Below are 15059 nucleotides of genomic sequence, written 5' to 3'. Positions count from 1 at the left end.
CACTGTAACCATCTGTAGACAGAATCAGAGTCTTCTACTCTTCAGCCAATTCTACCCAGCAGCAAAACTATGAAGCTTTTAGACAAGAAAAAAAAAGCAAGACTTCAAATGTAACTATAAGTTGCAAACAAATGACAAGACATCTGATGCATACTTGTCCCTTTATTAATCCTGGGCTTGTGCTTCTGCCGTACAAATTTACAGGCCCATGCCAGTACATGAATCAGCCAGCAACGGCTCACAAGTTCAAGGGTGCTGAAGCTCAGGAAATCCTCCTCATGGCATCGACTGGATGTAATTCTCATCCACAGTATGGGTGTCATTCTCAAAGCTCGAGATGTGCCCAGAAAATGGAGTCACATCCAGAGCAGGGAAAAAAACAGAGAATATCCCTACTTGCTGCGAATTGTTATTTTGAGGTCGAGCCTTACCAGGAGGCGAAGAAAAACAAAAAAAGAATCGACAAGGAGTACAACTAGTATAATGTTAAATCTCATGATTCTTCTTTGCTAAGGTTATCAACATTCCTTAGAGCAGAAAGCTGCTGCTCCCGAGCTTTCTTTGCGGCAAGAGCTTCCTCGTCCAGCACTTGGATCGGTGACCATTCTGGCAGCCTCAACCACCCACCATTCTTATGTGAACTGTCACTGCTCCCCAGCATGGATTCGCGGAAGCTCTTCAGAGCAGGTTTGAATTTTAGAGTAGCAAAATCTACTGTTGTTCCCAAAACTGCAAAGATGATGGAGTATCGGATAGCACCAATTTGACCACCTGAAAAATCAACGACTTGAAAGGTTAACCTCCGGGGATAAAGAAGAAAAGTTAAGACGGCCTTGCGCATATATTTTAAAAGGACCTTAAGTGTCAGCCCCTCAGAATGATGCATCCTATCAGTAATCAAGGAATCCTAGTTAGCATTTTGAACCACGCACGGACTTGAATCAATTACCAACCAATGAGCTTGAGCTTACACCAATTAGCTATCCAGGTGACAATTCAATGACTACTCTTTCTTCTATATGAACACAACTTATTTAATATTACAAATAACAACTTGATTTCTAATACAATAACAGGTAAGAGAAGTTGGACATCATCAGCTCCGTTACTTCACAAAGAGTTGGGGCAACAAAAGGAAAAATTTACCCTATTCCCCTGTTTGTTTCAGGGTGAAAAAAGAAGGGAACAAAAAGGAATGAAACCAAGAGGAAAGTTAGGGGCTGTTAAGTTGTGGAAAATTATCCCAGTTTTCAAAAAAAATTACTCCACAAGAAATGGAAAATTAGAAAAAAATTTCAAATACAGAAAATTTTCAAATGAAAAAGGAGATTTGGAAAATGCAGTTTTCCGAAATTGAACTTGGAAACTAAAATGAGTTTTCTATGTTTTCCTTGTTAATTCATGTTTTCCAAAAAAATTTCACAAATCATTTCATCTCCTTTAACACAAGTTACAGAAAATAAATTAAAACATCTCTCATTTTTTCCGTACATATGCTCTAAATTTTCTAGATTGGAAATTAGCTTCTGTATTTGTGAAATTTAATGCATTTTCCAAATTTTACATAGAAAACAAAAACTAGAGATTTTATAGAAAATTGGATACAGAAATCTAGAAATCATTTTCCACAACTAGACAGCCCCTTATTTTCTCCTTCATTTTTATTCTTTAACTATTAGTTATTTTACTAAACCCAGTTATTTTGCCTTCAATTTTCTTTTCTTTTTACTTTTTTTTTGTTGGAAAATCAAATAAAAGAAAACTTCTCCTTCATGTACAATTCTCTTTCAATAACTTCCTCTCCCTTTTCCACAAGTTCCAAATTCAACATTTGAGGTTCAACTATACCAGAACAGCAGCATGCATGATGCATAATAGTGGAAAAGAGTACATTGCAAAAAGATAACACCCGAGGAAGTTAAGATCCTTTGGAGGTGGTACAGCAAAAGAATTCATGTGAACCTAATTTTTCAATAGATATATAAGCCTTGAAAAAATATGTGCATAGTCTAAAGAATGATAAAGCATGTGGGGCAGAACAAAAGTAAGGTGGAACGGTGTTCTGAGTACACTAGGCTCCCCACTTTGTAAGGGTTGTATTTTTATGACCCTTACTTGGAAAAGAGGCTGTTTTCACAATTTAAATCCATGACTTCTAGTCAGAAAAGTGCAATTTTACAATCGTGATTAAGGTTAAAGCAAATTTCAAAGTGCAATTTCACCTTGAATATTTTGTTAAATGGAGAGGAATATAAATATGTGCCGTGTGCATATTTATATGCATAAAGAGAGAAAAGAAAAGAAACAAATAAAAAGTAAATATATAATATAACAAGGAAAAAATGAAAATTGTTGCATTTTGAGAAAAAAAACAAATATATATCAAGGTTAAAGCAATTGGCAAAGTGATATGGATAAGCACAACCAATTACATTGTAGGAAAACAAACAAATTAAAAAAAAAAAAGCAAATCCAAAATTTGGCCTTATCTATCAGTTAGGCTTCCAATTGAAGCTACAAACTCAATTCAATGAGCCAACGTGGCTCTCTTTGCTACCTAAAAATCCCCTACAAAAAGGGTTGCAAGTGAAGAAAAGTGGAAGTAATTAAAGATGAAGAAAGAGGATGAATGGGGAGTAAAGAAGAGAGAGGAAGCTGAGTGTAGTGGTGGTGAAAGGTGAGAAATATGTATATATATATGTATATATCTAAGAATGACCGAGGGAGAGATAGGATAAATGGTGAAGGGAACCAACTATTACAGAGAAATGAAACTCTATAAAGTAAGATGGTATATATGTTTATTTTATGTGTTACGTTCATATTTTTGTTCCCTGTTACAGCAACTAAGTTCTTACTCTGAAAAAGCAACAACAAGGTAGCTATCTGACATCAATGCACTTGTGGAAATTCTGTGATCATGGTGCAATTGTGTATGCATATGGGGGTGATCTGTATATATTATGCAACTCCCCTGCACCATGACAGGGAATATTGTACATGTTCACATACCATCTTACTGACTACTGAGTTTATATAAAAATTCACCTGTTTGTTTATTAAATTTTCAGGTATTGTCACATTTTGACACCCAAGTAGAAGGTATAGGCTGAAGTTAAATGTGTAAATACCATATGGCTCTATGATCTGTTAAATAAATGGCATGTTATAAAACTTTTTTTTCCATATCATTTGTTAAATTTTGTATTTCAAAATATTCATGGGTTGTAACTCTGTTTGTAATGTTTTTATTTCTATGCTCTCAATTATGAGCTTAGTTATTTCTATATAAGTTAAAGGTATAGATGTGTGCCTGTGTGAATATATAAATACACACACACACACACATATAGGAACTTGGTTACGTTCCATTACCTTATCTATATAAAAAGAATAACATAATATTTTAATGATAAAATAATCTTCTACTATATCCTAACATGAGGCTAAAACAAAATTAACCCATATATTATAAACTCCATACTTTTTTAAGGACATATATGCAAATAAATTAATTAATTAAGACACAGGTTTTAGTTCTGTGCAAGACAAGTCTTGGGCTAAATTTGAGTAAAAGAATTATTTGAAGTCACAATATTTACAATATGCATAGATCCAAGTCAAATGTTTTCTTCCCTTTCGTAATGTTGCTAATATACTTATGTTAAAAGCAATTTCTCATATATGAGAAGATATGTTTTGGTTTTGCACATGATTTTGAAAAATATATGTTTTTATTTTATGAGTGAAAAATATATGTTATTTGTCATTTGTCATGCATTTTTTAAGTACGACTTTGAACAAAATGGACCCGTTCATGGGTCCTATCACAACTCAAGCCTTAAAGATCCATTTGACTATGTTCAAAAGAAAACTATTAAAATGAGAAATAGAATAGACATGAATAAAAAAGTATAAAATAATAAAGTAAAATACAAAATTAAAAAAAAAAAAAAAAAACTCCCCATTTCCGAATCCTCTATTTTGGGGTCTTGAAACAGACCATAAGTTAGCTGGCAGTAGAAAAAAATGGATTGATGCCAAGAAGAAATCATTTGATTAAAGGTCTCTTGGATGCCTTTTACCTTTCGTTTTTTCCCCTTTTCAGCTAGGATTTCACAGGGTGAGCAATTCTTCTCATACAAGGTTTCTCTCATTTTTTTCTCTTTTCTTTTTTCAATAAGAGAATGAAAATAAGACTATCGGGCAAGGTTGACAAATATTATTCTGCTAGCATGCTAGCACAAGCACCTTTCTGAATAGTGTATGTGTGCATATGTGAGAGACTAATGGAATTTAACCTTGAAGACGGCCAAGAATTGCGCCACTTCCAAAACCTGCAATTGCTGAGTTGAGCAAATCATCAGGTCTTGATGCTCTGCTTGCTCTCACAAATTCACGAGCACCTGATACAGAGAACACAATAGAGATTTAAACCACCTAGGCCGTACTCAAAAATGCTGCCAATGGCCACCACCACCAGAAAAATCAATTTGTGACTTGGATTCCTTTTCTAAACTTCAGACACAACAAGAGTTTAACATGAACCAGAACATGATATTCTGCAACATATGGATAACATTCCAAGTTGAAATTCCTTCCACGATGCCAACTCATAAAATATTTTATAGAAGTCAAAATGATGCAGTACAAGGATAAGAGTTGCATTACTGAATCAAGAAATCTCATATGACCCCGAATAAAGTGGTAATCAAACTAAATATGGCGTCCCAATGGGACAACAACAGATGCACAAACGTTTTCGCATTCATTCTTCACTGAACAGATAAGGCAGCCACACAAGTTATGGAGTAAAGGTAGAATCTGGAAGATATCAGAAGATAGAGTGATTCCATTAATTGGCACAGATCCACTGCGTACCAGATGGTGCAGTGAAGAGGAGCCAGCAGCTCCGTCTGGCAACAGTGGTGGAACAACGATTTTCCAAATTGGGCAAAAGATAGGAGACAGACAAAGAAGAGAATACGAAACTACAAAGAAGAGAGATTAGATATGACCGAAGAGAGAAAGAGGGATTATTAATTCATTACCGCAGTAGCAACCAGTAACAATGGCAAAATTAGAGGCGTAAGTCGCAGAAATGCTGGCGAGCCCGTGAACTTTGCCATGCTTCGATACCAATCCAACTGCCCCACCGGCAATTCCTACAATAGAGGCCAAAAGAATAAACACACGAACTACAAAAATTTCCATAATTTCAATCATTGAGTGCCATGACGAAATCTGATTTCTGTTTTGCTTCTTAGATTCTTCAATTCGAATATCCAAACACGTGCAGCAGTCAAAGTCGAGAAAAGAAAGGAAAGGTTTTGAGAGAGAGAGAGAGAGAGAGAACCTGCGAGGAGAGTAGGAATAAGAATCCGCTCCTTCCATGCCTCCTGCGATGAAGAAGACGGCTGGTTCGCTTCCTCTTCTTTTAGGGTTTTACCATCTCCGGCCATTCTCGATTTCCCTACGTTTCTCTCTCTTGGTGCCCGATTGCATAAAAGCCCAATCGGCGGTAGCAATTAGAGCTCTATAATCAACCGATTCGCTGAACATCAGCTCACGCCGCCAAATTAAATACACCGTATTTTTAAAGAATGTGAATTTATTATAATTTTTTAATACTTAAATAATTTTATTAATTAATTAAATTATGCAAAACACAATGTATTTATTCTTAACTAATAAAATTATTTAGATATTAAAAATAATATAAAATAAATTATTCGAAAAGAGAGATAAGGAGTTAAGAAATCATCAAAGAGAGATAGAGAGAGAATTTAGAAAACACTAAATTGATAGGAGAAATAGAGAATTGAATCGATACTAAAAAATTGTCACATCAATATATGTGTATATTATTTATTAATTAAGTATTTAAATAAATAATTATGCATGATTTAAGAATATATTTAAAATCATAAAAAATTTAAAATTTCACAAAAAAACAAAAATATAAAAGTTCATAGGTAAAAATATGTTTTTGGCCTTAATAAAAATATCACCTTAAAGTGTTGAAATAGCATTTCCATAATCTTATGTACATATGATGATGCATTTAATTCTCTCTCTCTCTCTCTCTCTCTCTCTATATATATATATATATATATTTTTTTTTTTTGTCAACAAACAGACAACACATCAGAGCGACAAGCAGTTACAGTTTCCACACTTTCACCATTCACGGGAAGTGTCCATTCACTTCAAGTGCTCACTGTGACGATTCAGAATAAGGCCATATTTAACCAAGTAGAAACAAAAGAATAAGGCCATAACTTCCTTGGCATGTTTATGAAAATGGTGTACATATAGCAAACTTAGTAAAGACAAGACAAAATCTCTTCTGATGAATGTATAAGTCCAGTATGATCTGCCCTGATAGGGGCTTTCATATGCCCATCAAGACTAAGGAGTAGAGAGGACTAGATGTAGATAGAGGCTGGATTTTGGGCATTCATAGAAGCTTTCAGCTGGTGTTCCTGAACCAAAAATTTCAAGAGGCTGATGTATCTGGCTCCGCATCTTCTGAAGCCGAGAAACCATTTGCTCCTGGCTCACCTTCGTAGTCGTAGTTCTGTATTGGAGGCTCAGACTTTCTTCGGGAACTTACGCTACCCCTTCTCCGGTGTTCTGCAAATTCCATTTATGGGAATTATCTCAAAATAGAAGAAGATGGTAACGCGAGTTGATCAAAAGAAGAGTGATGTAAGTTTACTCTTATTAGTAATTGAGGAACGAGTCACTGCTAAGAACTCATCCCACTTGAATTTCCTCAGCTCTTGCTTCTCCTCCTCTGATAGTTCAAAGTTGGGTTCCCTCCCACACATGAAAGCAGCTCTGCAAATATGGAACTACCAATTACTTCTTAAAACATGTCAGTTGAAATCTGTCTGACATATTGCTCTCTCTCTCTCTCTCTCTCTCTATATATATATATATATATACATTATTCAAGGGTGCCTCCCTTCCCTTCCACCCTCTCCCTTTCTCTTTGTTTGCAGGGTGAGAAAAGAAATAAAAAAATAAATAACCTCAGATGGTTCTAAAAAGGAGAACTAAAAACATGCCACAATCAGAAGATGCGAGAGTGATATGATACAACAACGTTGAAACAGCTATGAAGGGAAGTAGTGTCCCCTGTTTGTGATATTAGAACTAGGTATAATCAGTTTGTATGTACTTTAGCTGCTTAATTGCCGGGCACTCAAAACACATGGACTGGTCGTATTCACCTGGAATGTTCTGAAAATTCCCTTGGTCCTCGATGATTGAGACTGCCTATGCTATAAAGAGAATGAAGCAGTGTTCCCAGCATTCATCTGACCTCACAAAAATCTGTTTTAGGGTTCTAGCTAACCTCATGCACCATTGACATCTTTCTTATGTTGGTTGTCATTGACTGTTATGTCTTACTCACAGTATATATCATTGTTGAAGACCTTGTTCCATGTCAATATATCAATGAGCAATAATCTATAACCGTAAGTACATTTTCTTCTGCATGCACCACTTGATAAGGGTTTCTCATTTAACCTCTGTCAATATTTTCACTTTTCTATTTTTTCCCCTCTCAATGAGCACCCGAAGGCACCTTTGAAGCGTGGAGTATAGGTGAACAGATGCCACTTCCTTATATTATGTCTTTCATGCCTTCCTTGGTGTCGGCTATACCCAACATAACTAATTCAGCATCAAGAATCAATGTCTTTAATAAAACAAAATACCTCATAATTGCAAGTTAAAAGAATGTTCAATGCTTAAGAAGCTATACATGTTTAGTAGCTTAAAAGTATGAGTTTTCAGTTTTCATTTTCATTCTATCATCAAACGATCCTTGCAATCAAGGAAAAAGCAAGATTTGTTTGTGATATTTCAGTAGATGCGGAAATGAGATTCAAAGAATATGAAGAAGAAACTTTATTGTTCAGCGGAAATGTCAGGTTAACTTCTGGACCTTTTTGAAAAGAAAAAAGCAAATATCCACATATCCACATATTGCAAAAGGAACTAGATATTCATAATATCCACATATTGCAGATGCAAATTATGTTTGTTATTTTGAACATCTAAGAAGACATAGTTACTGAGAAGTTATTCCACAATCTAATATTTCATATCCACAAAAGGCTCAAAGGATTGTTATGGGCAAACAATTCTACAGTAGTTCCTTTGTTTGGGTAACAGATATGTGATATGATGATCAGGAACCAGGAGACTTTAATCCACAGGCCTTCCCATTCAATCCACTGATCTCCCCCTCACATGGGTGGTTTTGCAACATGTGAGATTTTTATTTTTTTTTGAGCGAGAGGATGTTTTTAATGTAACAAAAAATGCACGTTTTTTACACCAAGTGCAGATTAAGCAGAAGACTCTAGAAAGGTTGAGTTAGGGCCAATAGCAGGCAGCTTTAAAACACAAGGACCTATCATTTGATATGGGATGCAGACTCTCTTCTATTTCACTTCCTTTTTAAGCGGCTGAATTCTAGCATTCAAGAAAGGAGACAGGAAAAAAAAATGATAAACTGCCAAGGACAATATTTATTCAGTAAAATTAACTTCTAAGTTTACTACTGGGAACTAAGGCATGTTTCAATTTTTTAATAATTACTACCAGAAAAGGTGTCCCCAGTACACAAGGATCCTTGCTTTGCAAGGATCAGAGGAAGGTCATTTTGATACACAATCTTACCTTTACTTCAAGAAAAGGTTGCTGTAAAACTCGAACCCATGACTTCCTTGGAATAAAAGAACAACCTTATGGCTGCTAAAAAGCAAGCCCTCAGTTATTACCAAAATGGGAAATTTTATATCAGATATGAAGTGGACACAAGCTGGGTGAGCATAACCTATGGGTTCCACTAATGACATCTAAAAGCTTCTGATATTAACAATGTCAAAATGAGTGTTCATACCTGTCATACAAGCGAGCAGCTTCTTCTTGAGACCCAACAGTCCCCAAGTGAATTTGTTTCTTGTCAACTTTTATTGCTGCCTGCCATTTCATATTCTTGAAATAGACACCCCTCATGAGACATGGTTCTTGGTTCTCAAAATGCTTTCTCCGGTGTCGCTTTCTGCGTTTGACTTCTGGCACTACAAAAATCAAGCATTAGTTTAAAGACAAAGGGCATTCCAGTTCCGTTCCTTAGAGGCATAGTGATGCATTGACAGTTAATCAGTAGCTTTATCTGATTAGGTTTCTGTAATCTTATCATCAAGTATGTTGCTTAATAGAATAAATTATTAATTTTATTGACTAGGATCGTTTAAACTTATCTTGTTGTATTTTTGCTTTTATTAAATTTAACAGATTTTACTAAATTCAAACTCATTGTTTTGCTAAAACCCTTCATAAGAATTCTCTAGAGACTTCTTAATAAACTTTTTCTAAATTTATAAACACCATATCTAAATCCTTTTGTTTATCTCTATACCTTTTCATTAGGCACCTCAACAAGTACATAACTTCCATTGTTGACCTACCAGAAATGAAACCAAATTGATTCTAAAACACCTCAGTTTGTCTTCTAATCTTTGCTAGCAATCACTCTTTTTTAAGTTTCATAGTGTGGCTCATTAGCTTGATTCCTCTATAATTTCCATGCTCTTTATTCTTTTAAACATGTACTAAAGTGCTATTCTTCTACTTGGCTGACATCTTTTTTGATTTAAGGATCACATTAAATAATTTCATAACCAAAAAATGCCCTCCTTTCCCATGCATTTATATGCTTCCATCGTGATATTATTTGGTCCAACTGCTCTACTATTCTTTATCTTTTTCAAAGCTACTTTATTTAATTTGGACATATACATCTATAGAACAAATAAGTCCTATCTTCTTTAGATCTGCTATGATGCATTAACATAACATTTGTTTCTCAAATTCTGTTTTGATAGAGATAAAGTCTCTTAGATAAAACCCAATCTGATAGTGAATGGGGATAGGGATATGTATTGGAAACCTAGTCCAGTTAAGATTGTAGTTATAGTAAATAAACAGGCATCTGCAATTCAGTTGTTGATGGACCACACCTTGAGATTAACTGAGTTTTTCGAGTTTGACCAACCAGTTATCTAAAGGTTGCATGTTTCGGGTATTTCACAGTCAGATAATTATATTGTCAAAGTTTGGCCAACTAGTTCTCTGGATGTGATGGTTGCTAGTTTTTTCAATTTTATCCTTCCAAAACTAGGTTATTGAGGGTTTTGTAGTTTTTTCGACAAAAACTATGTTTAGCAGATGATCCCATTGTTGTGGGATTGTGGATGTAGGCATTGATGTTGAACCATGTTAAATTTTCTTTTCTTTTTTTTTCTCAGCAAATTTTCTGTGTTTTGATTTCTGTATGATTGTATGCGATCCAATTCCTAACAATAGTATCAAAGCAATCCTAACACATCTCTATACCCATTCCCTTCTCTATTGACTTGACCAAGAAACACCTAGATGAGAGAAGATCATTATAGGAGGTGACTTAAATAGTCATGTTTATCAAGATAAAATTAAAGTATCCTAACACAATGATTATTTATCCAGCAGGTCACAATTATCTTGACTATATTAAAAACATCTAAGAAAGTGACAAGGGTCAATATTAGAATTTGCAATTGATAATTTTGGGCTCAGAAATTGCAAATATAAAAAGAAAAACCTGGATGTAGTTGAGTATGCTGCTCTTTTGTGATGGTAGAACTAGATGCATGTGATGACCCAGTACTGACTTTCAAAATTGTCTTCTGGGAAGCAACATATTGCAATATGAATATAAGCTTGAAGTAAAGGGCAAGATAAGTAAACAATTTATACTTATATATTTTAGATCATAACATAATCAATATATGCCTCCATTCCAGGGAAACAATGTCTTTGCAAGCATGAATAACATTATGGATATGTGACTATATCCCAAGCTCAGACTCCAGAATGATGGCAGTCTTGCGCACTGGGTTGATTCTTAACATACAATTGCAGGGAAAACAGGTACTATGTGGATCAGATGCTACAACCGGATTTACGGTCAAGCTGATCTTGCTGACCAAGATAATGATCTTTATAATCCTTTTGAATTTCCAACATGGATACATCAAAAAGATTCCATTCAATGGTTAGCATATGACTTCATAGATTTGTACACAAGCATATTCTACAGGACACCATCAGTGTAGTCACAAGAGAGTACTTCAGGATATATTACTATTAACCCAATAAGGGATTTATTAATCTAGTTCAAGCGGTTTTAGTCCACCTCCCTGTCCCTTCTGGTCCAACTACATAAATAACCTAAAATAACAGATTTGTTAAGAGTGACAGTTATCCTTGCTCCCTTGCAATGGCCGTGCAGTTTTCCCAACTGGGGGGGGGGGGGAGGGGGGGACTTCCTTGGTGCCTTTTATACAATCTGGCCTTTCCTTAAGTAGGTGGATATTTGTTACATCAAATATAAGATAAGCAAAATCATGAATGATTGAGAAATGCAAGGGTCTTCACCATGATGATGAAGGGGGAATTGAAAAATATAGAAAGAAAAAAGCAACCACGCATCAATTTCAATATCAAAGACTGGTGAAACAAATCAGATGAAGCAGCTTGCTCTCTTCTTCCTTCAAAAAATTCCTGTCCATCATACCCCAGGAGGAGACAATGGAGCAACTAGATCATCAAGTTTATAATAGTTAAGATTTTCCTTTTAACAAGATGATTACATTAATCCTTTCACAATGTGCATAGCAAGTCAACGTTAGTGTTAAGAGTATCCTATTGTTACAATTGTGTATCTTCTCTCAAAGTTCCAGACAGTATATAAAACTATATCATTCTTCTTAACTGAGAAATTCTTGACTATGTAACCCCGCCTTAATACCGATGTCAAATCTCAAAGATTGATGGATGACATTTCAATGACTTTGCTACAACCTTTAGGACCTTGTGAAACTCAACCTTATGAACAATGCTAAACCGTAAAAGTTGATAGATGACACTTCAATCCCAAAACCTAAGTACATGCACCCATGTTTTGGTCCAAAGAAGCTCTTTTCCAATATTAAAATAAGCACTATTCTAATAATGCAGTTTTGTCTATACCAAAAGCCTATCAAAACCTCATTGTAAACATTCTAAATAACAAGCCATCCTTGGATAATTAGCAAAATGGAAAAAATTTGAAAAACAAGGTGATCAATTGGCAAAATGGCATCCACTTGGAATGCAACTTCAAACAAAAACTTGAAGAAAATGGTGAAGAGATAGCATCCAAATGAGGCCCTCCATTTATTCCTTTTATCCCTTTGTAGAATGGCTCTTTAATTCGTAGTTGCCATTAACAACAAAGCTACCTAAATTACCATGGCAGGATCATTCTTGTTATGCAATATTTTTTTCTTTTTGTTGCTATTGTTATACAATCAAATTATTAGTGAATACGTCACCATAAAAGCAATGGAAAGTTTTATCAATACTTCACAGTTCAAGAAAATCAAGAATCTAATGGCAAGACAATAAAGGAAATTGGCTTAAAACTATGTAAAAAATAACGGTAATGCTTCTCATTTTTGTCAATTACTTATCTGATCAATTGTCTAAAAGAAGAGAGCAGACAGAGTAAAGTAAAGCAACAAGAGTAAACAGAACTGCAACAAATTAGTTATGGTAACCTCCTTTACCTGCTCAGCATCAACTGAAGGGATGGGATGAACACTGACTAACTTAGTGTTCTGGACAGGATTTTCAGGAGCATTTCCATTGTCACTAAACCTTGGAAGCGGGGACAAGAAAGAACTACGCCCTACAAGAGCCATTCAATATTGTGAATAGTTGGCATCATCATAGTAAAATGCTCTCTGTATGTCAAGTGGTTTGCTCCCCTTCCCCACTTTTCCCTCAACAAAAATTATAAAAAGAAATAATGAAATAGATCTCTTGGAATTTTTTTTATCATTTATTTGGATGTTCAGCCAAGGAACCAGGATTAAGGAGACTAGAGTATACAAAACCCTTCAAAGAGGTCTATTTCAAATTGGTGGGCAAACAGCCTTAAGATCGTGGATTAGGTAATTATTTACAAACTAAAGCAAATTTCAACTTCAGCGTACCCGAGCATAGTCCCATAAGTTTGCGCCTTCGTATGCTCACCATGTTCTATATATCCTGATATTTCTATGAACTGCAGATCATTTAGTTGAAGCTTTATACTTTAGAAGAAAAATAAAAGGAATACAGTAACAATAGAACCACATGACTTGTATACTCTTCTAAATGGAGATTAACTACTAGAAACAATGGCTATTTAACAGTCAAACAATTCTCTAATGCAGTCAGGCAACTGCAGGAAACTGTATCAAGGGCAAGCAAACAAGATTAGATGCTCAAATGTCCAATGCGGTGCAAAGATGAAAAAGGAAACTCATAAATTCCCTGCAAAACGTATTACATAGTTTCTCACATAACCTGAGAAACCATCGTAAGTTGGGAATAAATCAATGACCAGACCAAGTCTACGCATTCTGCAGTAAAATAAGTGGCCAAGCCCAGATTTGATGGGGCTGATTTCACCAAGCAGAGAAACAGTCCCAAAAGGTGATAACACTGAAACATCATTAAGCAAAGATAACAAGATGAGGAAGAAAAAGGACAAAGGGATCTTTTAATGAACCAGTGCAGCAAGATGGTTGGTGAAATTGCATCTAATACATTTCTAACTTCAAGTCCTTCCAAGCAAAATCATCTGAAAGGAAACAGAGAACATAACAGGAAACGCAGTTCGAAACAGAAGGCCAGTTTCCAAGCCCAGGTTTCAAGTAGGTGAGCATTCACACTTGAGTGGAGAAACATTAATGGGTAGATCGCAGATTAGGTTAGGTGCCGCTCATATTACACATATTCAGATCAACAGAAACCAAGATATCGTCGCTAATGAGACATGAAGTGGTGCGGCTTAAGCTGGACACTCAGAATAGTTCATGCAAAGATTTCCAATCATATACACATTTTGGTAAATTTTCATTCAAGATTCGTAACAAGGTGACAGCAAAGCCGCAACCCCACTTCTCATCTATCCGAAATGGAAGAGGTACTAACTTGACGGGTGGCCAATAATTTGCGTAAAGCAGCCCCAAACATTAATTCATCCCGATAAAACAGATTTGGAATTTCAGGGACTTGAAGAGAAACGCCTAATCCAGCGAATTTCCACTCTCCCAACTCGGATAATAAGTCAAACCCACCAACCTACCACCTTTTACAGCGGGGAGAGAGAAATAATACGAAACCCAACAAGGAACCAAAGCCCAATACTTGGCGAAAAAGAACCCATAGAAATCAAGAAAAGAGCACGTCGCCAAGAGGAGAGAATAAGAGATGAGATGGGTTTGGTTCAAACCCCATCAAATTAAGAGAATGAATGAAAGGTCAGAACCAAGAAACCCAGATACATATACATAGCGGGTAGGACCTGCCATAACCAGAAGTAGTAGAAGCAAAAGCGGGCATTAGAAGCAAAGAGGGTGGAGTTCATACCTGAGAAAGAGGGTCGGAAATTAAAGAGAAGGTGGTCCAGCCGGCGGAAGCGGAGAGAATCAAGAGGGGTTTGACGACAGCGAGAGCATTAGAAGAAAGAGAACAATCAATCCAAGGAGAAAGAGAGATAGGAAGAAAGATTGGTTGTGTGATGTGGGTGAGGCTCATGCATCTACTACCACCTTTTGGGTTGGTTGGCCTCTCATTGCGTCCAGTTTGGCCTTCTCTGGAGAGAGAGAGAGAGAGAGGATGGTTGATTGTTGAATGAATGAGAGAAGAGGAACGTATACTTCTATGTACTTTAGTAGCTGGCTTGGCTTCGCCAAATGACACTTTTGCCCTTCTCAATCTTAATTTCCCTATGCCACTCCCCCTTCCAATATTATATTACTTGAAAATTCTATTTATGCCCTCACCTTTGACATTTTTATAAATTTTGTGTATTAATATATTATATTCTATATTACACGTTAATACATAAATGTTATTAAAAATATCACAAATGACCTCCAATAGCCCTAATGATTTTCTTT

The 15059-nt window shown here is 35.7% G+C and overlaps 2 protein-coding genes across 6 annotated transcripts; both read right to left on the bottom strand.

Moving 5' to 3' along the window:
* Nucleotides 1-103: 103 nt before the first annotated feature.
* Nucleotides 104-5565, bottom strand: LOC127786875 (uncharacterized). The gene is made up of 4 exons (XM_052314586.1): nucleotides 5357-5565; nucleotides 5052-5165; nucleotides 4302-4406; nucleotides 104-771 (listed from the first exon to the last, which is right to left on the bottom strand). The coding sequence occupies exons 1-4, from the start codon at nucleotides 5460-5462 to the stop codon at nucleotides 494-496; spliced, it is 603 nt and encodes a 200-aa protein (XP_052170546.1). The 5' UTR covers nucleotides 5463-5565; the 3' UTR covers nucleotides 104-493.
* A 695-nt stretch (nucleotides 5566-6260) lies between these two features.
* On the bottom strand, nucleotides 6261-14785 carry LOC127787244 (ethylene-responsive transcription factor-like protein At4g13040). Of its 5 annotated transcripts, none has more exons than XM_052315196.1 (7): nucleotides 14527-14785; nucleotides 13104-13174; nucleotides 12675-12796; nucleotides 10667-10751; nucleotides 8924-9104; nucleotides 6722-6843; nucleotides 6261-6636 (listed from the first exon to the last, which is right to left on the bottom strand). In XM_052315196.1, the coding sequence occupies exons 2-7, from the start codon at nucleotides 13144-13146 to the stop codon at nucleotides 6500-6502; spliced, it is 690 nt and encodes a 229-aa protein (XP_052171156.1). In that variant the 5' UTR covers nucleotides 13147-13174; nucleotides 14527-14785; the 3' UTR covers nucleotides 6261-6499. The 5 variants fall into 5 exon arrangements, with proteins under 5 accessions (XP_052171156.1, XP_052171160.1, XP_052171158.1 ...); XM_052315200.1 differs by having other exon boundaries at nucleotides 8924-9098; XM_052315198.1 differs by having other exon boundaries at nucleotides 10667-10748.
* Nucleotides 14786-15059: the final 274 nt, after the last annotated feature.

This window comes from Diospyros lotus, chromosome 12, assembly GCF_014633365.1.
Source record: "Diospyros lotus cultivar Yz01 chromosome 12, ASM1463336v1, whole genome shotgun sequence".
Classification (NCBI taxonomy): Eukaryota; Viridiplantae; Streptophyta; class Magnoliopsida; order Ericales; family Ebenaceae; genus Diospyros; species Diospyros lotus.
This window is presented reverse-complemented; position numbering and strand designations above follow the sequence as displayed.